General features: G+C 44.6%; 2 protein-coding genes across 7 annotated transcripts in view; one reads left to right on the top strand and one right to left on the bottom strand.

Annotated features, from left to right (window-relative positions):
• Positions 1-1,745: 1,745 nt before the first annotated feature.
• Positions 1,746-24,356, top strand: LOC139389902 (voltage-dependent anion channel 3). 2 transcript variants are annotated; one of them, XM_071136932.1, is made up of 10 exons: positions 1,760-1,893; positions 7,156-7,271; positions 17,650-17,721; positions 18,247-18,296; positions 19,867-20,019; positions 20,208-20,260; positions 20,439-20,666; positions 22,069-22,219; positions 22,336-22,393; positions 23,466-24,356. In XM_071136932.1, the coding sequence occupies exons 2-10, from the start codon at positions 7,160-7,162 to the stop codon at positions 23,555-23,557; spliced, it is 969 nt and encodes a 322-aa protein (XP_070993033.1). In that variant the 5' UTR covers positions 1,760-1,893; positions 7,156-7,159; the 3' UTR covers positions 23,558-24,356. The 2 variants fall into 2 exon arrangements, with proteins under 2 accessions (XP_070993034.1, XP_070993033.1); XM_071136933.1 differs by lacking the exon at positions 7,156-7,271 and having other exon boundaries at positions 1,746-1,893; positions 23,466-24,354.
• The window catches only part of LOC139389901 (inhibitor of nuclear factor kappa B kinase subunit beta), a 37,341-nt gene continuing 36,057 nt past the window's right edge, over positions 24,345-25,628 (bottom strand). For all 5 annotated transcript variants that reach the window (XM_071136928.1, XM_071136929.1, XM_071136927.1 and 2 more), the window contains exon 22: positions 24,345-25,552. In XM_071136928.1, coding sequence (XP_070993029.1) covers positions 25,493-25,552 — 60 coding nt within the window. In that variant the 3' untranslated portion in view covers positions 24,345-25,492. The remainder of the gene's footprint in view (positions 25,553-25,628) is intronic.

Raw genomic sequence — 25,628 nt, 5'->3', positions numbered from 1 at the left:
CAATACCATAGTGCCCTCTAAGCTAATCACAAAGATTACAACCCTGGGACTGAACTCCTATGTAACTGGGTCGTAGACTTCCTGACGGGCGGGCGGCCCTCAGGTGATGAAGGTAGACAACATTACCTCCTCTACACTGATCCTCAACATGGGGGCCCCACAAGGGTGTGTCCTCAGTCCCCTCTTGTACTCCCTGCATACCCATGACAGCATGCCTCACACAGTTCCAACTCCATCATCAAGTTCGGTGACGTCACAACAGTAGTAGGCCTGATTACAAACAACGACAAAAGGGCCTACAGAGGAGGTAGGCACTCTGACGGTGCGGTGCCAGGTCCTCTCCCTTAACATCAACAAAACAAAGGAGCTGAATGTGGAATTCAGGAGGAACCAGATTGGACACATTCCTATGCTCATCAATGGGGCCGCCGCTGAAAAGGTCAAACCACCTGGACACCGTGGTGAAGAAGGCAAGGCAGCAACTTCAACCCAAGGAGGCCAAAAAAATGTGCCCTGTCCCCGAGGGCCCTTACAGTGTTCTACAGCAGTAACCAAATCATCATCAAGCTTTGATTAGTGCTAGGGCAAAACCCAAAATGTGCACCCGGGGGGCCCCAGGACCGAGTTTGGGAATCCCTGTTCTACAGGCGCACCACCGAGAGCATACTGTTGGGCTGCATCGCGGCCTGGAACAGCAACTCCACCGCCATTGACTGCAAGGCTCTACAGAGGGTGGTACGCTCAGACGAACGCACCATTGGGTGCGCACTGCCTGCCCTTCAGGACAACTACAGCACGCGGTGTCGCAGGAAGGCCAAGAAGATCCTCATGGACCTCTTTAATCACTCAGACATGTGCAGGATAGAAGTATCATGGCAAAAACTGTCAGACTGGCCAATAGTTTATACCCCCAGATCATCAGGAGGCTGAATAGCAACTTTGCAGCTACCCGCTCCTCCTGTCTCCCTCCTGCTCCCCAGACTTCATACCCGCCCACCCGCCTGATTTTTTAAAAGTTTCTGCCGTCCAGAGATGAGCGTTGGCTCCACACCATGCAAATGACAACAGGAACTGTGACTTGCTTTCAGCTCTGGAGCTGGGTGTCATTGAAAGTTGAAGATTCCAGGTGTCTGTGACGCCCGCCGTTTGGTGCGACGCAGACCCGGTGGAGAGCGTGGGTGAAACTGTCTGTACCACTGACTTTTGATGCAGAGTCTTTACCAGATAAAGGTAGGATGTGTCAGTTATCCCATGAGAGCATTTGTCCTGAATGGGACAAATTCATTTTTATAGCCACGTGGTGCTATTGTGGTGATCATGTAACCTAATGAAACACATTTTTTCTAGTATTTGGGAGCACAGACTGTAGGCCTATATATTAGGCATTTTGACTGTAGTATTAATGAATTCCCCTCTGTAGTTAAGCTTGTTATAGCCATTTGCGTTGCACAACCTCATCACACAGAGGCTATATCCTTATCAGTAAATGAGACAAAACAAAATATTGATTGTCTTGCCTATAACCTGCCCTGAGCGAAATAGCCAAGGGATCCCAAATGGTCAAGACTATCTATAGCCTATTCTTATTGCCAGATATGTTTTCCCTATCAGCCACTGCATGTACTTCTTCAACTATTTTGTACAATTTGTTTGAGAGGCTATATTTAGAGGCCCGTGAGCTAGGGTTTCTTTTTAAAGGTTTGGAAAACAGTTGGCTTGTTTTGTAGGCTACCTCTCTTTGCTCAATGACAATTACACAACGACCCCGCCCTCCTTGTTGTCTGATTGCGCCTGCTCAGTCCGCCACTCGGTGCTTTCTCTTTCTCCTTCACTCTGCCCTATTGCGTGAGACCCAGACCGTTCTGAAACTCCGTGCATCGCCCTGCAAACAAGGTAGGGAATTCATAACACCAACGATATTTTAATCTCAGCTAGTGGAGTGATACTGAAATAATATTTTACTTATTTGATTGTTGTTTAGATGGCTCAAAGTGTGGAAGCGAGAGTACAGTGGGGTAGGCTACAGGATAGTAGGGCTTCAGGACAGGGCAGGCCTGAATGTCTGACAACTGCATAAGTCTCAGCACTTTTAGATATTCAGGCATTACAACGTTCGGACAAAGTAGATATCACTAGGCTATGTAGGTTAATTATAGGCTATAAATAAACCGATTATATAGCCTATAATACATTTGACGCTAACTAGTGAGCATTGCGCACGGTATTTCACGTTTAGTGTCAATTGCAGTCTCAGAATTTCAGCAGAATATTAAATTGTAAATCAATTAAATTGTAGATTTTGTGAATTGTATTTTTTTCCCCAGAGTATCTGGTTCTAGCATTATAGATTTTTGCAAACATGAGCAATGCATTGAACTATGAACAATGGAGACCTAGGCTAGCCATCTTTCTATTCCTAAGGGCAATATATATGAGCCCATAAATTACGCCCTATATAATCTAGTGTCAGTGTTTTTATAAAATGTTGTGTAAATTTGAATTCCCATTAACAGCATGGTTTGTGCCCCTGTTACAAAGAGGGTTAGGTTTATCCTCGTGTTGGCACAATGCTCTTTACGCACGCTGGTTCTGATGTAACACGCAGCAATTCAATAATCCATGGCCAGAAGGTCGGCTCACAACAGAAATGAAAGTGAATACGGTTTGGAATTTCAAGTCATTGTGAAAAAAAAGGTAATCACAGTAAGTGTGGTTGTACGATTGCATAATAGGTGTTTTCCTATTTTAAACCTCTGACAGCCTATGTCGCTCTCCGAAGTTCTGAAATCCAATTGCACTTATGGACAGCAAATAATGATCCAAGCCTTGCTTCTTTTTCTGGTAGTGTTGTCTGAAGCAGTAGGCCTAGTCCTTTTAATAAACCTGAAGAGATTAGGCCTATACCCAGTGATAGTATGTTCAATGGTAAAAGAATGCTGTTAATCACAATCTAGGTTCCTTGGTTACCTATAGTGTTGAGCAGATTAATATTTAGCTTCATGTACACGGGCTGAATATCAGCCCCTATAGGAAAATGGCTGTCCTGTACATTTTGGTCATTTAGTAAATGCTCTTATCCAGAGCATCTTACAGGTGCATTTAGCTTTAAGTGTCTTGCTCAAGGGCACATCAGATTTTTCAGCTAGTCGGCTCGGGGATTCTAACCAGTGACCTTTCTGCTAGGCTACCTGTTGAGTAGGCCATGTGGTAGCCACAGCTAACCCATGCACCACTGAATATTCAGGCTATAAATTCACTAGGTGTAGCCTAATTTGACTGCCTTCGACCTTATCTCACTCACACACACACACACACACACACACACACACACACACACACACACACACACACACACACACACACACACACACACACACACACACACACACACACGAGTAGTTCGCCTAATTTCAATTTATGTGACAAAACAAGCAAGTGTAGAAAATCATTGTACCATCTAAACCGCTGTGAAATTAATTTTCAATAACCAAAAAGTATTTTCAGCTGGTGTACAAAATGGAAAGTAAAAGATTAAAAAATGAACCTTTTCACATAGAACAGATCTACCACTTCATATACTTGCTTTTAATGAGAATTATAGATCTGTAACTCACATTTCTATGTGAATTTGGTCAGGTCGCCCAAAAAAGTACATACTGCAGCTTATAGCCATTTCTAAGCAGACCTTAGGTAAAGCATCACCCTCGCCTGTCCCTAGTGTCACGAACCGGCTCGTAGCCCGTAACAGAGGGAGACAACATGGCGATAAGGAAAAACAAAAATATATTTATTCACTTCTTGACGCACCTATCCCTTTAGCGGGATCATTTTCATCAACACCCGCTGAATTGCAGCACACCAAATTCAAATTAAATTACTACAAATATGTAATTTTCATGAAATCACAAGTGCAATATAGCAAAACACAGTTTAGCTTGTTGTTAATCCACCTGGCGTGTCATTTCAATACAGCCTTTCGGCGAAAGCATAACAAGCGTTTATGTAAGAACATCTCTCTCAGTAGACAAAATATTACAAACACTAGCAGCCAAGTAGATTGGTCACGAAAGTCAGAAAAGCAATCAATTAAATCGCTTACCTTTGATGATCTTCGGATGTTTGCACTCACGAGACTCCCAGTTACACAATAAATGTTCCTTTTGTTCCATAAAGATTATTTTTATATCCAAAATACCTCCATTTGTTTGGCGCGTTATGTTCAGAAATCCACAGGAAAGAGCGGTCACGACATCGCAGATAAATTCAAAATAGTATCCGTAATGTCCACAGAAACATGTCAAAGGTTTTTTATAATCAATCCTCAGGTTGTATTTAAAATATATCATTGATAATATATCAACCGGGACTGTCACTTTTTCAATAGGAGAGGGAGAGACAATGGCTGCCCCACTTTGTTGCGCAAGCAAAACTCTGCGAACACCCAGCTATCCACTGACGCAATGTTATCTTTCTAACTATATCTAAAGACTGTTGACACCTTGAGGAAGACATAGGAAAATGAATCTGGTTGATATCCCTTTAAATGGAGGCAAGGCATCCAATGGAACAGAGAGCATTCAGGAAAAACAGCACTTCCTGGTTTGATTTTCCTCAGGTTTTTGCCTGCAATATCAGTTCTGTTATACTCACAGACAATATTTTGACAGTTTTGGAAACTTTAGAGTGTTTTCTATCCTAATCTGACAATTATATGCATATCCTAGTTTCTGGGCCTGAGAAATAGGCAGTTTCAAATGGGTACGTTTTTTTTAGCCAAAAACTAAAATCCTGCCCCCTACACTCAAGAAGTTAACTGAAGTAACTTATATACAATAAACAATGGTGTGTGTGTAGTCAGTAATCAGTAGTGTAAGTGATTGGTTGCGTGCATAGATGTGATAATGAGGGGCGTTGAAAGGTGCCCAAACAAACAAAACAAAACAGCCACAACCAAAATCCAACAGTGTGTCTGCATGGAGAGAGTCTCCTCAATGAATGGGGAAAAGGTGCATTTATCTCGGCACAAACCGGGGCCCAGGTGTGTCCTATTTCGCTGACAACCCTCCCAGCTCCGCCCACTGACATCCTAATAAGGAAAACAAGAGCAAAGAAAAAGAATACGGCAGACAGAGTGGGAGGGTCGTCACACTAGTCTGTCTTCATCACCAAAACAATGTCTCTGGGCTGGCATGATAATAACTTTTGCTGCTGACTGATATCCCCAACAGTGGTGCTTCTTTTGTTTGAATAGCATAAAGACCCAGGAATACAATGGTGAATACTGGCTGTCTGGTATCTACATTTTGACATTTGTTTGGGGGACAGGCTAGTGAAGGGGTCAGAGGAGGCGAGTGAGTGAGAGAGAGAGAGAGTGGGGGGGGGGGGGGGGGGTCAAGAGAGAGGAAAGTAGGGGTCAATGTTGGTGATAGGAAAGAGTGTGTGTCTATGGTGGTGTGGGTTGAGTAGGAGTGACGAGGTGTGTGTGAGGTTAGGGTAGCAGGAGGTAGAGGGGTAAAGCACCCATTTCAAAATGGCATGGTCATATGAGGCATGGTGTCAAGTCCACCTGGGTTATTTATAGAACAGGGGTCAGGAGGAAGGGGGAAGGAGAGGGTGAGGAAGCTGGGAATAAGGAACTGAGTATGGAGGAATGGAAGTGAGAAGGGGGGGTGTAACTGACAAAGACAGATCCCAAACCGTGCTGGGTCTGTAGAATGCCCCCTGTCATAAAGTCCCTGAGCATAGACATCAGCACTGACACAGACATAGAGGACAGGATTGCTCTCATCTAATCACTCACATTATGGAGTGAGGTGTGTGTGTGTGTGCATGCATACGTGTGTGTGGTAGTGGGCGAGTGAGTCTAAATTCCCAGTGACACCAGGGTAACCATCACCACGGAAACATACCATCCACCTCACCACTGTGTCCCCAAATCACCAGATGTTCTCGGTACCACAGTAAGGTGTGTGTATGTTACCAGATCATCAGATGTTGTCATAGGTGGTGTGTGTTTGTCATCTATACAGCCTTGGGCCCTTTGGGTGATAAACATATCAGCAGTTCTCTACGGGCCATAGAGCACTGCTTTATCAGTGCTGAGGACACACCCTCTGGTTCAGTATTATAGGGTGTCCACCCACTCTGCCCAGTGCTTTGGTGATGTCATTTCACTTCCTTATGTTATAAAATATATTTTACCAAGACAAGTATGATTTTTAATTTTCTGAATCATTCACTGGGGTCTTTCTCTAACATATCATTTAAAGCTACAATATGACACGGCCAAATACACACAGAAATGTTAGTTATAGATCTGTCATTTTCATTGAAAGCAAGTTTAAGAAGCTGTATATACAGTGCCTTGCGAAAGTATTCGGCCCCCTTGAACTTTGCGACCTTTTGCCACATTTCAGGCTTCAAACATAAAGATATAAAACTGTATTTTTTTGTGAAGAATCAACAACAAGTGGGACACAATCATGAAGTGGAACGACATTTATTGGATATTTCAAACTTTTTTAACAAATCAAAAACTGAAAAATTGGCCGTGCAAAATTATTCAGCCCCCTTAAGTTAATACTTTGTAGCGCCACCTTTTGCTGCGATTACAGCTGTAAGTCGCTTGGGGTATGCAGAGAACTGGAAGGAAAGGCGGCCAAAGGAGGAATTTACTTTGGGGGTAACCAGTGAAATATACCTGCTGGAGCGCGTGCTACTGGTGGGTGCAGCTATGGTGACCAGTGAGCTGAGATAAGGTGGGGCTTTACCTAGCAAAGACTTATAGATGACCTGGAGCCTGTGGGTTTGGCAACAAATATGAAGCGAGGGCCAGCCAACGAGAGCATACAGGTCACAGTGGTGGGTGGTATATGGGCTTTGGTGATGAAACGGATGGCACTGTGATAGACTGCATCCAATTTGGAGGCTATTTTGTAAATGACATCGCCGAAGTCAAGGATCGGTAGGATAGTCAGTTTTACGAGGGTATGTTTGGCAGCATGAGTGAAGGATGCTTTATTATTTATTTAGTAGGATGCTTTATTATTAAGACCAACCTCACAGTACACCCACCACTAGCATTGTTGTGAAAACAGTGAGAGATTGCATGCCTAAGTCTTCTGTCCTTCCTTGTGCTCTTCCCCACATCTGAAGAGTCATGTCAGACAAAGGAGGAGAGAAGGCGAGACTGGTGAGGAAGGAGGAGGCGAGTCCAGCATCACAGGCCATTCAGAACAAAGGAGTTCCCTGTGCACCATGTTGCCACAAGGGTGAGTGAGAGCGGTGTGGAGAGCAGGAGGTGGGGAGACAAAGATGTCAACAGGGTTCCCTAGACTGTCTCAATAGATTGATCAATCTGTCATTCAGATGTTACGGATGTTTAGCACGTATTAAACACAAGTGTCAGAGAGTACTTAAAGAGATACTTTGGGATTTTGGAAATTAGGCCCTTTATCTACACCCCCAGAGTCAGATTAACTTTTGGATACCATATTTATGTCTCTGTGTGCGGTTTGAAGGAAGTTGCTAACTATTGCTACCACAATTGATAACTAGCTTTAGCACAATGACAAGAAGTCTATGCTACCCTACCAAGCAAAAAGACAGTAACTGCTCATTTGGTCGAAAATTAGTTAATGTAATTTTTGCTACATTGAATACATGCTTAATCATGTTGACAAGTATCCTGCCTCTATTGTATTTTGTTTTGGAGGAAATGGGGGTCATGTTAGTAGTAACTGCATAAAGTTACTGTTAAACCAAGGTAAAAAAACAAAAAAAAAATGTTTTTCTCAGTTCCACACTATGAGCAGTTACTGCCTTTTTGCTTGGTAGGGCAGATTGGGTATCTGTTAGCAGGCTCGTGAAACTACCTCTAACTTCCTTCATAATGGACACAGAGACATAAAAACGGTATCTACAATTTCCTCTGACTGGGGAAGTAGATAAAGGGCCTCATTGTCAATATCCCGAAGTATCCCTTTAAGAAACACTGGGCTTTTTCCCAACAGTCCTGGTCTCTATTCTTGCCCTGTCCCTGTCTCCATTCCTTCACAACTATGGATGTGTGAGGACTTGATAGGTAACATGATACGTTACAAGCAACTCATCTGAAAGGGCATATATTCAAGTGGTCATTGAGGAAAAGAAACCACAGAGTAGAAAGAGACACACTGCCACAGCAAAGTCACCACACACACACACACACACACACCACACCACACCACACCGGTCCTATATGAAAGCAGAGACACAGGGGACCCTGGTGACATTATAAAAGCTAGCATAGTACAGTTGTGTGCAGTGGGGATAGTTGTTGAACCGACCAAACTCTGACTTAGGCTTACTGTCATTCAACAGCGCATAGTGGCATACTAGCGCGGGTGCTGTGACGTATATTGTGATTGCTATATGGCTACATCTTCTTCCACATCTTCTTACGCTAACAGCTTCAACGCAGGCAGCTAACTACTAACAGCGCTGACTTAGGCAATGAAGTGGCAGGCTTTTAAAGGCACAGTTCACCCCAAAATCAAACAGACTTTGATTTAGGGCAAACTATTCATTTAATCTTAAGGTGGCTCAGATCAGGCTGTGCCATGTGGTTTCCTATTTATAGAGATGTTTACCTGGTATACCAGGGGTCAAAAGACAAGCAGTCCCTCCCTTGTAAGAGTCAATCCCATTAAGTTAAAGCGTGCTAGCTAGCGGTTTGCTAATAGACTGATGCCATGAATAAATGGAGTTAAACCAATTGGCTGGCCTAGAGTGGGGATGTAGGGGGGAGTGAAAAGCAATATATCACAGACCCAGTAGACCACATCAGGGCTACTGTAGCTGGCCCGGCCGTCAGTACTTGACAGTACATTTATTTTACAAAGCACACCTTTATAAAAGAGAATAAGATTCCCAAATTTAGCTCAGTGACAAGGCTCCAACACAACTTTGGAAACTACTTTAGTATGAATTAAGGAATTTGCCATTCATACTGAACAGCCTAGTATACTAATGTGAATATTATTTAGGACACAGTCAAGGATTGTGTGAGCACCTTACCAAGAGGAAGGCATTAGTGGGCCTGTAGATCCACTAATTAGTAGACACTGTGTGGTGTATGTTGAAACCTTTCTAGAGCAGCGTGTGGTGTGTGTTACTATGAACGCATAGATAGATGCTGTGTGGACACTGTGTCTAGTGCTAGATGCTGTGTGGACACTGTGTGTAGGCCTAGATGCTGTCACGTTCTGATCTTAGTTCTTTTGTTATGTCTTTGTTTTAGTATGGTCAGGGCGTGAGTTGGGTGGGTTGTCTATGTTAGTTTTTCTATGATTTGGTATTTCTGTGTTCGGCCTGGTATGGTTCTCAATCAGAGGCAGCTGTCAATTGTTCTCCCTGATTGAGAACCATATTTAGGGAGCCTGTTTTCTATTGTGTTTCGTGGGTGATTGTTGTCTGTTGTGTGTCTGCACCAGCCAGAACTGTTTCCTGTTGTGTGTCTGCACCAGCCAGAACTGTTTCCTGTTGTGTGTCTGCACCAGCCAGAACTGTTTCCTGTTGTGTGTCTGCACCAGCCAGAACTGTTTCCTGTTGTGTGTCTGCCCCAGCCAGAACTGTTTTCTGTTGTGTGTCTGCACCAGCCAGAACTGTTTTCTGTTGTGTGTCTGCACCAGCCAGAACTGTTTTCTGTTGTGTGTTGTGTGTCTGCACCAGACAGAACTGTTTTCTGTTGTGTGTCTGCACCAGCCAGAACTGTTTTCTGTTGTGTGTCTGCACCAGCCAGAACTGTTTTCTGTTGTGTGTCTGCACCAGCCAGAACTGTTTTCTGTTGTGTGTCTGCACCAGCCAGAACTGTTTTCTGTTGTGTGTCTGCACCAGCCAGAACTGTTTTCTGTTGTGTGTCTGCACCAGCCAGAACTGTTTTCTGTTGTGTGTCTGTACCAGCCAGAACTGTTTTCTGTTGTATGTCTGTACCAGCCAGAACTGTTTCCTGTTGTGTGTCTGCACCAGCCAGAACTGTTTTCTGTTGTGTGTCTGCACCAGACAGAACTGTTTTCTGTTGTATGTCTGTACCAGCCAGAACTGTTTTCTGTTGTGTGTTGTGTGGCTGCATCAGCCAGAACTGTTTTCTGTTGTGTGTCTGCACCAGACAGAACTGTTTTCTGTTGTATGTCTGTACCAGCCAGAACTGTTTTCTGTTGTGTGTTGTGTGTCTGCACCAGCCAGAACTGTTTTCTGTTGTGTGTCTGCACCAGACAGAACTGTTTTCTGTTGTGTGTCTGCACCAGCCAGAACTGTTTTCTGTTGTGTGTCTGCACCAGCCAGAACTGTTTTCTGTTGTGTGTCTGCACCAGCCAGAACTGTTTTCTGTTGTGTGTCTGCACCAGCCAGAACTGTTTTCTGTTGTGTGTCTGTACCAGCCAGAACTGTTTTCTGTTGTGTGTCTGCACCAGCCAGAACTGTTTTCTGTTGTGTGTCTGCACCAGCCAGAACTGTTTTCTGTTGTGTGTCTGCACCAGCCAGAACTGTTTTCTGTTGTGTGTCTGTACCAGCCAGAACTGTTTTCTGTTGTGTGTCTACACCAGCCAGAACTGTTTTCTGTTGTGTGTCTGCACCAGCCAGAACTGTTTTCTGTTGTGTGTCTGCACCAGCCAGAACTGTTTTCTGTTGTGTGTCTGCACCAGCCAGAACTGTTTTCTGTTGTGTGTCTGCACCAGCCAGAACTGTTTTCTGTTGTGTGTCTGCACCAGCCAGAACTGTTTTCTGTTGTGTGTCTGCACCAGCCAGAACTGTTTTCTGTTGTGTGTCTGCACCAGCCAGAACTGTTTTCTGTTGTGTGTCTGCACCAGCCAGAACTGTTTTCTGTTGTGTGTCTGCACCAGCCAGAACTGTTTTCTGTTGTGTGTTTTCTGTCTGTACCAGCCAGAACTGTTTTCTGTTGTGTGGCTGCATCAGCCAGAACTGTTTTCTGTTGTGTGTCTGCACCAGCCAGAACTGTTTTCTGTTGTGTGTCTGCACCAGCCAGAACTGTTTTCTGTTGTGTGTCTGTACCAGCCAGAACTGTTTTCTGTTGTGTGTCTGCACCAGCCAGAACTGTTTTCTGTTGTGTGTCTGTACCAGCCAGAACTGTTTTCTGTTGTGTGTCTGCACCAGCCAGAACTGTTTTCTGTTGTGTGTCTACACCAGCCAGAACTGTTTTCTGTTGTGTGTCTGCACCAGCCAGAACTGTTTTCTGTTGTGTGTCTGTACCAGCCAGAACTGTTTTCTGTTGTGTGTCTGCACCAGCCAGAACTGTTTTCTGTTGTGTGTCTGCACCAGCCAGAACTGTTTTGTGTTGTGTGTCTGTACCAGCCAGAACTGTTTTCTGTTGTGTGTCTGCACCAGCCAGAACTGTTTTCTGTTGTGTGTCTGCACCAGCCAGAACTGTTTTCTGTTGTGTGTCTGCACCAGCCAGAACTGTTTTCTGTTGTGTGTCTGCACCAGCCAGAACTGTTTTCTGTTGTGTGTCTGCACCAGCCAGAACTGTTTTCTGTTGTGTGTCTGCACCAGCCAGAACTGTTTTCTGTTGTGTGTCTGTACCAGCCAGAACTGTTTTCTGTTGTGTGTCTGTACCAGCCAGAACTGTTTTGTGTTGTGTGTCTGTACCAGCCAGAACTGTTTTCTGTTGTGTGTCTGCACCAGCCAGAACTGTTTTCTGTTGTGTGTCTGCACCAGCCAGAACTGTTTTCTGTTGTGTGTCTGCACCAGCCAGAACTGTTTTCTGTTGTGTGTCTGTACCAGCCAGAACTGTTTTCTGTTGTGTGTCTGTACCAGCCAGAACTGTTTTGTGTTGTGTGTCTGTACCAGCCAGAACTGTTTTCTGTTGTGTGTCTGTACCAGCCAGAACTGTTTTGTGTTGTGTGTCTGTACCAGCCAGAACTGTTTTCTGTTGTGTGTCTGCACCAGCCAGAACTGTTTTCTGTTGTGTGTCTGCACCAGCCAGAACTGTTTTCTGTTGTGTGTCTGCACCAGCCAGAACTGTTTTCTGTTGTGTGTCTGCACCAGACAGAACTGTTTTCTGTTGTGTGTCTGCACCAGCCAGAACTGTTTTCTGTTGTGTGTCTGCACCAGCCAGAACTGTTTTCTGTTGTGTGTCTGCACCAGCCAGAACTGTTTTCTGTTGTGTGTCTGCACCAGCCAGAACTGTTTTCTGTTGTGTGTCTGCACCAGCCAGAACTGTTTTCTGTTGTGTGTTGTGTGTTGTGTGTTGTGTGTTGTGTGGCTGCACCAGCCAGAACTGTTTTCTGTTGTGTGTTGTGTGTTGTGTGTTGTGTGTCTGCACCAGACAGAACTGTTTTCGGTCGTTTCTCTTTGTTATTTAGTTTTTTCCGTGTTCATTTAATAATAAGGACACATACCACTCTGCACCTTGGTCCTCACCTTCTTCCACCGACGACGACCGTTACAGATGCTGTGGGGACACTGTGTGGACACTGTGTGTTGGATAAGATGCTGCTTTTTGACATGCTGGGAGGTAATTCTGACCTATCGAAAGAACTGTTACATTTATCTAAGCGCCAGACGAGAATGCATCTGCATATAGTGACTCTTAGTGATTATGTGCATCAAGGCATTATTCCACGGGGACTCAAAAATAACCATCATTGGGACAGCGCACAGATGATTTTTGTGAGTGCTGGTGTGCCACCCTGAACAAATGCTCTATTGATTTAATTACATTAATTGTTGACCAGTTGAAAAGGTATTTTATTGAAATGGATAATACAATTAAAGACAAACGCACAGCTCTACAAATTGCTGTTAATGATGATGGCATATTCAATGAACTGATGAAAACTAACCAAGCGCACCAGGACAAGTTGTCTACAGAAATAAAGGAACTTAAAATCAAGAAATTCAACCAAGACAAAAAAGACAAGGCAGAGGATAAAGTCTACTTCTGGAGAAACCCTGACAAGGGAGGTCCTGCTCCCCCTCTCCATGGCAGACGCAGGAGGGATGCCGCTTCCTTCAACCCACCCCCGTCTGACCAACACTCTACAACCAGCGCCTCATCGGCTTCCAGTGGTAGTTTTTTAATTCAACGAGAGACTGGACAGACGGAAGGGCGGAGGAGGGCGGAGGAGGCCGCAGGCACGCGCGTCTACGAGATGGAGGGACAGAAGGGCGGAGGAGGCCGCAGGCACGCGCATCTACGAGATGGAGGGACAGAAGGGCGGAGGAGGCCGCAGGCACGCGCATCGACGAGATGGAGGGACAGAAGGGCGGAGGAGGGCGCTGGCACGCGCGTCTACGAGATGGAGGGACAGAAGGGCGGAGGAGGCCGCTGGCACGCGCGTCTACGAGATGGAGGGACAGAAGGGCAGAGGAGGCCGCAGGCACGCGCGTCTACGAGATGGAGGGACAGAAGGGCGGAGGAGGGCGCAGGCACGCGCGTCTACGAGATGGAGGGACAGAAGGGCGGAGGAGGCCGCAGGCACGCGCATCGACGAGACGCCGCACCCGACGGGGTAAGAAGAAACGACTATCAGAGGCAGAGGAGACCGTTCACACGGTCCCAGAACCCACGGGACTGAGTGTCTTTAATTTATCAAGTAAGATATTGAGCCCTGCCCATGTCTCCTTGCTTAATAAAGGGTTATCTTTTGTGTCTACAACTCAGTGCAACAATTGTGATGTTAAGGTAGACATGTTTAAGTTTTTCAGAAACATCCGTTTAAGGGAATACTTTAACTCCCCTAATTCTTACACTTCTATTGAACCAGTAGGTTGCTCTCCTGCACATACTCCTTTTAGAAGCAAGAGTTTTTTTATACCTCCAGGCAATCGCAATCACTATATCGACACATATTGCAGACTTGTGGAAAAAGATGTTCAACATCTCCTTAAGAACAGACAGGAGTCCAAATCTTTCCATAATTTACCTAAGGATGAAAAACAAGCTTTGCTTGATTTACAATCCGATACGTCAGTCCTTATTCGTCCTGCTGATAAGGGTGGGTCGGTTGTACTCATGGATAGGACAGTTTATGTAAATGAGTGTCATAGACAGCTGCTTGACGACACCTTTTACAAGAAAATCAGAAGTGACCCCACTTCCCAATTTCAGAATACTATCTTTACTGTCCTAGATGGGTATTTAAGTTCTGGTCAGATAACCAAAAAATAACATGACTTTTTGGCTATTCAACACCCTAAAATTGCCACTTTCTATACTTTGCCGAAATTACACAAGAATGTTACAAAACCTCCAGGGCGCCCTATTGTAGCGGACATTGATGCAGTAATGGCCCCTCTATCTACTTTTGTTAACTTTTTTTTATTAGACCACTCGCAGAACAGCTCCCCTCCTTTGTAAAGGACACCAGCAGTATGATCTCTATCATTGAATCTCTTGATCCTCTCCCTGATAATAAATACCTTGTTAGTTACTTTTGATGTTGAGTCGTTATACACAAATATTCCACACGAGGGCGGTATTGAAGCTATGGAACATTTTCTTCTGCAGCGTGACCCTAATGAACTTCCTTCCAGTGCCTGCATTATAACATTGGCTGAAATAGTACTCACACATAACTATTTCATGTTTTTAAATTATATCTTTATTCAGACAAAGGGTACTGCTATGGGATCCCCCATGGCTCCTAACTATGCTAATTTGTATGTGGGTTACATGGAGAAAGTCTATTTTCAATCCTCTCAAAAAACATTTCTTGCCTAGCATCATTATTTGGAAACGGTATATTTATTATATTTTTGCTCTATGGAGGGGTGATGCAAAACAGCTCCAGGCGTTCCATGCTTTTCTTAACTCCTGTTCTGATCATTTGAGATTTACTATGAAATCTGATACACGTCAAAATCAGTTTTCTTGATCTTCTGATGAAGATAATGTTCTATACACTGATCTTTACAGGAAACCTACTGATCGTAACAGTTTGTTAAGGGCTGATAGTTGTCACCCACTTCCCTTGAAAAATAGTTTGCCCTGAAGCCAATTCTGTCGAATCAAAAGAATTTGCAAAAAACAATCAGATTTCGACCGAAATATGGCTGAGATGCAAAGAAAGTTCAAGGAGAGGGGCTACAAAAATGATCAGATTAATATTGCCATTGAGAAAATTCAAAACAAAACGAGACATGACCTTTTTCAAGGTCAGTCTCACAAAAACATGCATTCTTGTGTTCTAACTACCCGCTATTCAAAGTGCTCTGAACAAATTAAGGGAATTGTTCACAAACATTGGCACATTCTAAAATCCGATGACAGTCTCTGTAATGTGTTTCCGGACCTTCCCTTGATCTTATTCTCGCAGGGCAGAAATCTCAGAGACCAATTGGTAAACTCTGATTTACCACCCCAAGATATTCCTGAACAACGTCTACTTGCGTCCCTACTGGATGGAAATTACAAGTGTAATGGCTGTGCTCAATGCAATGGCACTTATAAATGTAGATCCTTCAAACACACACAAACAGGGAAATCGATCCCAATCAAAGGTGTTATTACGTGCTCCACTAAGGCAGTTATTTATCTTATAACTTGTCCTTGTGGTAAAAAATTATCTGGGTAAAACAAAGCGCGAATTAAAAGTACGTATCTCAGAGCATCGTAGCACCATTAGGTGTAAAAACTTTACTTATCCAGTTGCGGCCCACTTCTTGGAGGCAGGCCACTCGATTTCATCTCTGTGTTACATTAGCATCGAACATGTCACCCTCCCTAGGAGAGGGGGTCACCTTGATCATTTATTGTTAAAATGAGGGGCTGCCTGGATCTTTAACTTAAAGACCCTTGCTCCCTTCGGTCTCAACGTAGACTTTGATCTGAAGTCATTCTTGTGATTATTGTGACTTTGCCATTGTAATTGTTTGTAAGCTTGTGTAGTCTAAAATGAATCTATGCTTGTATGCTATCCATTTGTTGTTTGTAGGCTGTTCTTTGTATGCCATTTTAATATTTGAGAATTAACCAATGATATTAGGCCACTCTTGGCCAAGATTACAGACACCTGTGTATTTTGACACTACATAAACGAGTCATCCCGCAGTGTTTGTGATTATACCCTGGTGAAGACCGCTTGGTAATTACATTTTTGCATCTGAGCTCCTAGAGTGTGCGGCTCTTTTATTTTCAAGTTTTCTCCTCCGCTAGCCAGCACCTCGTCTTAATAGGTGTGCGTTTCTTTTTCTTCTAGATTGGACACTGTGTAGGCCTAGATACTGTGTGGACACTGTGTAGGCCTAGATACTGTGTGGACACTGTGTAGGCCTAGATGCTGTGTGGACACTGTGTAGGCCTAGATGCTGTGTGGACACTGTGTAGGCCTAGATACTGTGTGGACACTGTGTAGGCCTAGATGCTGTGTGGACACTGTGTAGGCCTAGATGCTGTGTGGACACTGTGTAGGCCTAGATACTGTGTGGACACTGTGTAGGCCTAGATGCTGTGTGGACACTGTGTAGGCCTAGATGCTGTGTGGACACTGTGTAGGCCTAGATGCTGTGTGGACACTGTGTAGGCCTAGATGCTGTGTGGACACTGTGTAGGCCTAGATACTGTGTGGACACTGTGTTGGCCTAGATACTGTGTGGACACTGTGTAGGCCTAGATGCTGTGTGGACACTGTGTAGGCCTAGATGCTGTGTGGACACTGTGTAGGCCTAGATACTGTGTGGACACTGTGTAGGCCTAGATACTGTGTGGACACTGTGTAGGCCTAGATGCTGTGTGGACACTGTGTAGGCCTAGATGCTGTGTGGACACTGTGTAGGCCTAGATACTGTGTGGACACTGTGTAGGCCTAGATGCTGTGTGGACACTGTGTAGGCCTAGATGCTGTGTGGACACTGTGTAGGCCTAGATACTGTGTGGACACTGTGTAGGCCTAGATGCTGTGTGGACACTGTGTAGGCCTAGATACTGTGTGGACACTGTGTAGGCCTAGATGCTGTGTGGACACTGTGTAGGCCTAGATGCTGTGTGGACACTGTGTAGGCCTAGATACTGTGTGGACACTGTGTTGGCCTAGATACTGTGTGGACACTGTGTAGGCCTAGATGCTGTGTGGACACTGTGTAGGCCTAGATGCTGTGTGGACACTGTGTAGGCCTAGATACTGTGTGGACACTGTGTAGGCCTAGATACTGTGTGGACACTGTGTAGGCCTAGATGCTGTGTGGACACTGTGTAGGCCTAGATGCTGTGTGGACACTGTGTAGGCCTAGATGCTGTGTGGACACTGTGTATAGGCCTATATGCTGTGTGGACACTGTGTATAGGCCTATATGCTGTGTGGACACTGTATATAGGTCTATATGCTGTGTGGACACTGTGTATAGGCCTAGATGCTGTGTGGACACTGTGTATAGGCCTAGATGCTGTGTGGACACTGTGTATAGGCCTAGATGCTGTGTGGACACTGTGTAGTTCTAGATGCTGTGTGTGTTTCAGTTCAAAGCCACTTTACTAGCACAAAGCTGTGTTCTGTGTGAAGTTCTAGGTATGTGCTGTGTTGGACCTGTTCTGCGTAGAAGTGTGATGTGTGCTGGCTTGGGCGCTCGTTTGATCAGCTTTTTGCCTCCTGTGCGTTAAAGAAGTGATGTTCTAGTATCAGAGATGCACCCTAACGTGTCCATCTCTCTCCACAGTCGCCATGGCGGTTCCTCCTGCATACTCGGACCTGGGAAAAGCTGCCAAAGACATCTTCGGCAAGGGCTATGGTGAGTCATCAAATCACCTCCTCCACCACCACACACAAGGAGAAACACCTACATATTTAATGTCTGTACGCTCTTAGGATAACTCCAACATCCGTCTCTCTCCCGTTCTTTCTCTCTCCCTCTGAAACCATAAACCTCAGCTGGTCATCCAGGACTGTGACCTCTAGCCTTTGATTTACAACCGTCAGGGGATGGGGGCTGGGACTCCGTCATGAGTCACAGTGCCTCGTCATCTTTCTTTCTGACTATCAGATCAACTTTTCTGCAAATGTTCTTGTTTCACAACTGTGACGCTTGAAAGCTTGGATGACCCTCATTGAAAACAGTAATGTAATTATGTATACAATAACGAAGGTCCAAATGTGGTTTGCTCCTCTATTTTGAATATATACAGTATATATATTAGCAGATGCTTTTTATCCAGTGACTTTAATCCTGGTGTTGTAAGTGCCTTGCTCTACCAACTGAGCCACACAGGACCATGAATAGAGACATCATTTTTCTCTTCCCCCTCTTTCTCTCTAGGCTTTGGAATCGTGAAACTGGACCTAAAGACAAAGTCCCAGAGTGGAGTTGTAAGTACAACCTCTCTCTTTCATATTTTAGGATCGCTCTCTCTCTCATATTTTAGGAGGGTAATTATTACATTTGGGCTTCACTCGATCCGAGTGACGCATTCATTTGTGTGTTTGCGTGTAGTCTGGCAATATAAGCCTCATGTCTAGGCCCTAGCGCCTCATGGCTGAGCAGGACAGTCAAAATGGCTGACTCACTGTCTGTCTGTTGGTGGTGTTTTTCTGTCTGGCAGACTGTTTAACTCAGCTTGGTACATCACTGTCTATCTGACTAGAATCTCCTTATACGTTAGAACAAAATGGATCCCGCTCATAGCATTGCTGTTCCCTGAAACTGTCATTGTCCTCTCTTAAAAGTGTTAGGGGTAGCATTGCTCTGTGCAGGATTATTTAGGTTGGTGTGTCATTATCTTCATCTAATTTTCACCTGTACACATGTTGGATATGTATATTTCCAGTTTGGATAACTAATCTAACTCTCCCTCTGACTAAATTCAATCACCAAGAAGGCTTCATGAAATACACTTTACTTGGACTTCTCCGAAAACCCAACCTTACCTTGTAAAATGAGATTGTACAGCTCTGATTCACAGATCAAACATGTGGTGTCTCTGGTATACAATATGTAAATGGTCATCTGATCTTTCTGAAAGCGAGGAAAAGCGATTGGGTGTGAATACCTCTGTTTCTGACTTAACTCTCTGCCTCTCTCTTCCTTTGCCTTTTTTCTGCTTCCTCTCTGGACTTCCATTGTCAGATGGTAAGGGTGTGTGTGTGGGTCTGTGTGTGATTGTGTAGAGCAGGCTTTTGCTCCCTGCAGGCTTTCTTGCAGCAGTGTCCCAGCTGATTGATACCATTCCCCCTACACTGCTAAAGCTATAACATCATTAACTCCTCTCCATAGACACACCTTTAGAGTGGTCTAAGTGGCCAGGTTACTGCTCTATAGGTTACTGGTCGGCCAGTGACTAGATGACTGTCTTGATCAACCAACAGGGTCTCTTCCCTCAGCTCACAGCCTTCTCCTAGCATTCTTTCCCCACTCACCTCTCCATGGATTCCCCCAGTGTCTAACACAGTTGTCATCAACACTAGATTTGGTTCCAGCTCAGCACTAACACACCCGATTCAACTACTAAAGGTCTAGAGGATTAGTTGATTAGTTAAAGGAGGTGTGCTGGGTGGAACAAAAGCCTGGGCACGGTCCAGGACTAATGTTGGTGATCACTGCTTCAGGGTATCTACCACTACTCAAAATGGTAACTACTGGCTACAACCAGTCATGCAAACCTGAGAGGAATTGCTTGGCAGAGATGTGGAAGGGGTGCTCATCTATTTCTCTCTCTCGCTGTTTCTCTCTCATATACATCTTTATCTCTTCTGTGAGGAGTGTGCTAAGCTCTCGTTAAGACTACTCGTCTGTATCAGTTCCCCTTCTCTTTTCTCTCCCTTGCTTAATTTTCTTCTGCTGTGCTCTTTCTTTTCTGCTATTAACCATCCCTCATTTCCCCTCTCCTTCTCCAACCCCCCTACCTCCTCTCTCTCCCGCCCCTCTCCTTCCTTCTCTCAGGAGTTTTCAACCTCAGGCTCCAGTAACACAGACACAGGGAAGGCAGCAGGTAACCTGGAGACCAAGTACAAGGTGAAGGAGCTGGGCCTGAGCTTCACCCAGAAATGGAACACAGACAACACCCTGGCCACAGAGGTCTCCATGGAGGACCAGGTGAGTTTGAAACCAGTTCAGCCTAAAACCAGGTTACATGACACTTAACCATCCCGACAGCACTTGATATTGACTTATTCAATAAAACGGGTAAATATACTGAAAGTCACTACTATTATTAACCATATTGTTTTGTGTGTTCTGTTCAACGATATGTGATATACCATCTCTATCCTGTATGTCTGTAGCTGGCTAAGGGCTTGAAGCTGGGCCTGGACACGTCGTTTGTGCCCAACACTGGGTAAGCTGATCACTCACTGCTCAATCTTTACCTCCCCGTCTAATCTTTAGTAGTGCACATGAACATGAAGGATTTTGAAATAATCACAGCACCAGTATAGACCTAATACGGCCCATAATGTCACATGGAGCCCGACACCCCCTCTACTTTTATCTGGCCCCTTCCTCTCTGTCTGCAGTAAGAAGAGTGCCAAGCTGAAGACTGGCTACAAGCGTGACTTCATCAACTTGGGCTGTGACCTGGACTTTGACATGGCCAGCCCCACAGTCCACGCTGCTGCTGTGCTGGGCTACGAGGGCTGGCTGGCAGGGTACCAGATGGCTTTCGACACATCCAAGTCTAAACTGGCCCAGAACAACTTTGCCTTGGGATACAAGGCTGGGGACTTCCAGCTCCACACCAACGTGTGAGTACCACAACTCCTAACCTTAACCTTTATTTCTACTCATAACCACTGACCCTAACTACTACCCTTAACCACTATCCCCAACTCTGACTATAACCTAACCACTATCCCCAACCCTGACTATAACCTAACCACTATCCCCACAACCCTGACTCTAACCTAACCACTATCCCCACTAACCCTGACTCTAACCTAACCACTATCCCCACTAACCCTGACTCTAACCTAACCACTATCCCCACTAACCCTGACTCTAACCTAACCACTATCCCCACTAACCCTGACTCTAACCTAACCACTATCCCCACTAACCCTGACTCTAACCTAACCACTATCCCCACTAACCCTGACTCTAACCTAACCACTATCCCCACTAACCCTGACTTTAACCTAACCACTATCCCCACAACCCTGACTCTAACCTAACCACTAACCCTGACTCTAACCTAACCACTATCCTGACTCTAACCTAACCACTATCCCCACTAACCCTGACTCTAACCTAACCACTAACCCTGACTCTAACCTAACCACTAACCCTGACTCTAACCTAACCACTAACCCTGACTCTAACCTAACCACTATCCCCACTAACCCTGACTCTAACCTAACCCTGACTCTAACCTAACCACTAACCACTGACCCTAACCTAACCACTGACCCTAACCTAACCACTGACCCTAACCTAACCACTGACCCTAACCACTAACCACTGACTCTAACCTAACCACTGACTCTAACCTAACCCTGACTCTAACCTAACCCTGACTCTAACCTAACCACTGACCCCACTAACCACTAACCCTGACTCTAACCTAACCACTATCCCCACTAACCCTGACTCTAACCTAACCACTATCCCCACTAACCCTGACTCTAACCTAACCCTGACTCTAACCTAACCACTAACCCTAACCTAACCACTAACCCTAACCTAACCACTAACCCTAACCTAACCACTGACCTAACCTAACCACTGACCCTAACCTAACCACTAACCCTGACTCTAACCTAACCACTGACTCTAACCTAACCCTGACTCTAACCTAACCACTGACCCCACTAACCCTGACTCTAACCTAACCACTAACCCTGACTCTAACCTAACCACTATCCCCACTAACCCTGACTCTAACCTAACCACTATCCCCACTAACCCTGATTCTAACCTAACCACTATCCTCACTAACCCTGACTCTAACCTAACCACTATCCCCACTAACCCTGACTCTAACCTAACCACTATCCCCACTAACCCTGACTCTAACCTAACCACTGACCAGCAGAGGATGTTTTCTCCATGTGTTACATTTGCCAACTGACCAGTCATGATCCAGCAGAAGTTGATTTAAAAGCTATGCAGCACCGTACTGAATAAGTTCATGGTGTGTTGTCCTCTCAGTAATGATGGTACAGAGTTCGGCGGCTCCATCTACCAGAAGGTGAACTGCCACCTGGAAACAGCCATCAACCTGGCCTGGACGGCCGGCAGCAACAACACACGCTTCGGCATCGGAGCCAAATACCAGCTGGACAAGGACGCTTCCCTGTCTGTGTGTACCACACATACATAAACACACAGAACCAGATACCTGTCCATAATGCCAGGACTAGAACCACACAACCAGCCAAATGCGTGCTTGTCTCACCTGTCTGTCTCCCCCTGCAGGCCAAAGTCAATAACGCCAGTCTAATTGGAGTCGGCTACACACAAGCCCTCCGGCCAGGTAACTCAAATCACCTTAACCTTTACCTGTACCTACCAGATGCCGAGCTACATCTGTCTATATCTACAAACCTTGACTATTAGTACCAGAGGAGTTGGGCAGAAGAAAGGAATAGGTTATGTCTACTATATAGACTGAACAAAAATATAAACGCAACATGTGAAGTGTTGGTCCTATGTTTTATGAGCTGAAATAAAAGATCCCAGAAATGTTCCATATGCACAAAGCTTATTTCTCTGTAATTTTGTGCACAAATTTGTTTTCATCCATGTTAGTGAGCCAAGATAATCTGTCCACCTGACAGGTGTGGCATATCAATAATATGATTAAACAGCATGATCATTACACAGGTGCACCTTGTGCTGGGGAGAATAAAAGGCCACTCGAAAATGTGCAGTTTTGTCACACGACACAATGCCACAGATGTCTCAAGTTCTGAGGGAGCGTGCAATTGGCATGCTGACTGCAGTAATGTCCACCAGAGCTGTTGCCTGAATGTCATGTAAAATGTTTTTGAGTTTTCCCCAAGATGTACATGCTAAAATTGCCACTGTTTCAGCATGAAAATGCAAGGCCCCATGTTGCATGGATCTGTACACAGTTCCTGGAAGCTGAAAATGTCCCAGTTCTTCCATGGCCTTCATACTCACTAGACATGTCACCCATTGAGCAGGCTTTGGATGCTCTGGATCGACATGTACGACAGCGTGTTCCAGTTCCCACCAATATCCAACAACTTCGCACAGCTATTGAAGAAGAGTGGGACAACATTCCACAGGCCAACTCTATGTGAAGGAGATGGGTCACACTGCATGTAGCAAATCATGGTCACACCAGATACTGACTGGTTTTCTGATCCACCTACCTAATCTATTTGAAAGATATCTGTGATCCACAGATGCATATCTGTATTCCCAGTCATGTGAAATCCATAGATTAGGGCCTAATGAATTTGTTTCAATTGCCTGATTTCCTTATATGAACTGTAACCTAGTAAAATCTTTTATATTTTTTTCAGTGTATATGAAAGGAGCAGTACTTTCTGTGTTAAGACTGGTGTCTCTCTCTCTAGGAGTGAAGCTGACTCTCTCAGCTCTGATCGATGCAAAAAACTTCAACGCAGGCGGTCACAAGGTTGGCATGGGCTTTGAGCTGGAGGCCTAAGGATGAAGGGAAGAGAAGTGGATGGGAGAAAAGGAAGAGCCTCAATGACACCTGACACATCTCCACCTCTGTATGCCACACACACACCTCCCAAGTCTTTTGGCCATAACACTGCAGCCCTTGGCACCCTCTGAGACCTCCAGTACTGTTGAAGCCAGTTGTTTTTTTTTGGTTCACCATCTCTCTATCATCTCCTTAGCAATACCAGTACAAACCCTATTCACCAGATAGTATACTACTTATGACTACTTCTGGTCCAAAGTGGTGTAATATATGGTCACAAGTCAACCTTGTGTTCCACTTCCTCCCCAAAAGCAGACATTTCTCCTTTTCTTTGTGAGATGGGATCGTAAGCACCTTTTTAGTAGGGTTTTATTGTGTGGTATAATTTCACTTTGCCTAAGATCATGTATTTAATTTACTTTTGACTTGAATGAGATAGACAAAGTCTGTCAATCAAAGCCAGTAGGGACTTGTTTTGAAGGAACAATTTATTTTTAAATGTCATGTTCCCCTGTCCCAGACACATATTTGTATGTATGTATGTATGTATATACATACATACACCTTTCTGTGGGTGGATGAACTGGTTGATTTTCTTTTTCTAAATTCTCTTCTTGTGGTTGAGTTTTGAGAAGATGTGTGGGTATTTTCAAAACCTGTCATGTTTATTTTTTTATCTTTTAATTCTATCTACCACATGATGTAATGTTGTGTCTGTGCTGTGCTTGGAAGAGGGAAGGTTGTTGATAGGTGAAACCTCAAACTGACTAAGGAATAAAGAAGATTGTCAAACACGGAGTGTCCTGTATTCAAAATTAATACATATTTTGTTTAAAGTCATGTCACCGTATGTTGAATATTCCTATTGATCTGTGGTGGTTGAAGTTTAATTCAACCAGATACACGTACTTACACATAATAATAGACCACAGTTAAGTAAAATAACCCAACCAATTAATATACTGCAGTAAATGTTGCAATATCAATTATTTAAAAATGTTAACAATTAAAAATAAGTATATACACACAAACAGAGGGTAATGTACATAGAGATCCAGCATCAGAAAATATACCGTTTCAAACCAAAAAATCCCCAAAAGCCCAGTTCTAACTGTTACAGTATGCAGGGTCCTCCCCAGGATTTTTTAATAACGTTGTGCTGCCGGGGAGGCCCGGAGGGAGGGGGCAGAACACCTATAACTGCCATTTCCTGCAATCTAGACCCAAAAATGGCCCTATATGATAACAAGTAAAAATATATGTTTTACATAGTGGCACAGCAAGTCCACAATGGGGCCTCTTTTACATTCTTTGGGGGGAACTGTGAGACTGGTAACTGAATATAAAAGTTACAGCTAAAACCTTGGTCAGAGAATATTTTGTGGCAAGCATAAAAACATTTTTGAAAGATTAAGAATCATCACCAGGGGCCAGACCAGACTTTAGAACCAGTACCACCAGGACTTTAGTAAAGAGGACAACCAGTGAGATTACTGGTTTTGATTGGACCAGGTTTAAATACAGCTATGCCAGTGGTCAACATTTTCCTCATTCAAACCTACACCCTTTAGAGCCGGATTGAAGATGACTCCAATACACCAGGGTATAGATTACAGCGGTGTTGCACATGTTAATATCGGCACGCCAATGAGCCTGGAGAATATAAATGTTGGCTCAATTCATTATTTTTGGGGCACTCCCAAGAGTCAATGTCAAATTGTGCGATGCAATCTGTTGCAGTAAGTCTTCCCGCCACACGGCGGCAGCAGAGAACCACAGCAGGGGGTCTGGAATGGGACGGCTCTTCTGTTTGACATCAGTTTGAGACAGAATCATCCCTTAACCTCAGGTCTAACTCCAATCCTTAACATGACATTTCTGACCCGGTATCAGTAACTAGGGGAAACCCTGCCTCCGAGGGAACCAGTAGAGTCAGGAAAGATCAGAGGAAAGGTCCTGTCCTTCACTCAGCCACGTCCACTCTCTCAGCAACTAGGAGACAAAGACAGCCAGTTGTATATTATCACAACCCTCTGTGTGTGTGTGTGTGTGTGTGTGTGTGTGTGTG

Source organism: Oncorhynchus clarkii, chromosome 30, assembly GCF_045791955.1.
Source record: "Oncorhynchus clarkii lewisi isolate Uvic-CL-2024 chromosome 30, UVic_Ocla_1.0, whole genome shotgun sequence".
Classification (NCBI taxonomy): Eukaryota; Metazoa; Chordata; class Actinopteri; order Salmoniformes; family Salmonidae; genus Oncorhynchus; species Oncorhynchus clarkii.
The sequence above is the reverse complement of the archived record's forward strand: the minus strand, read 5'-3'. Positions and strand labels throughout refer to the sequence as shown.

Bases quoted from the DNA above. Each gene is read 5' to 3' on its own strand.
- LOC139389902 (XM_071136933.1), top strand. From the start codon at position 1,746: ATGACAATTACACAACGACCCCGCCCTCCTTGTTGTCTGATTGCGCCT. The intron at 20,261-20,438 runs GTAAGCTGATCA...CTCTGTCTGCAG, and splicing joins TCGTTTGTGCCCAACACTGG to TAAGAAGAGTGCCAAGCTGA. The intron at 22,220-22,335 runs GTGTGTACCACA...CTCCCCCTGCAG, and splicing joins ACAAGGACGCTTCCCTGTCT to GCCAAAGTCAATAACGCCAG.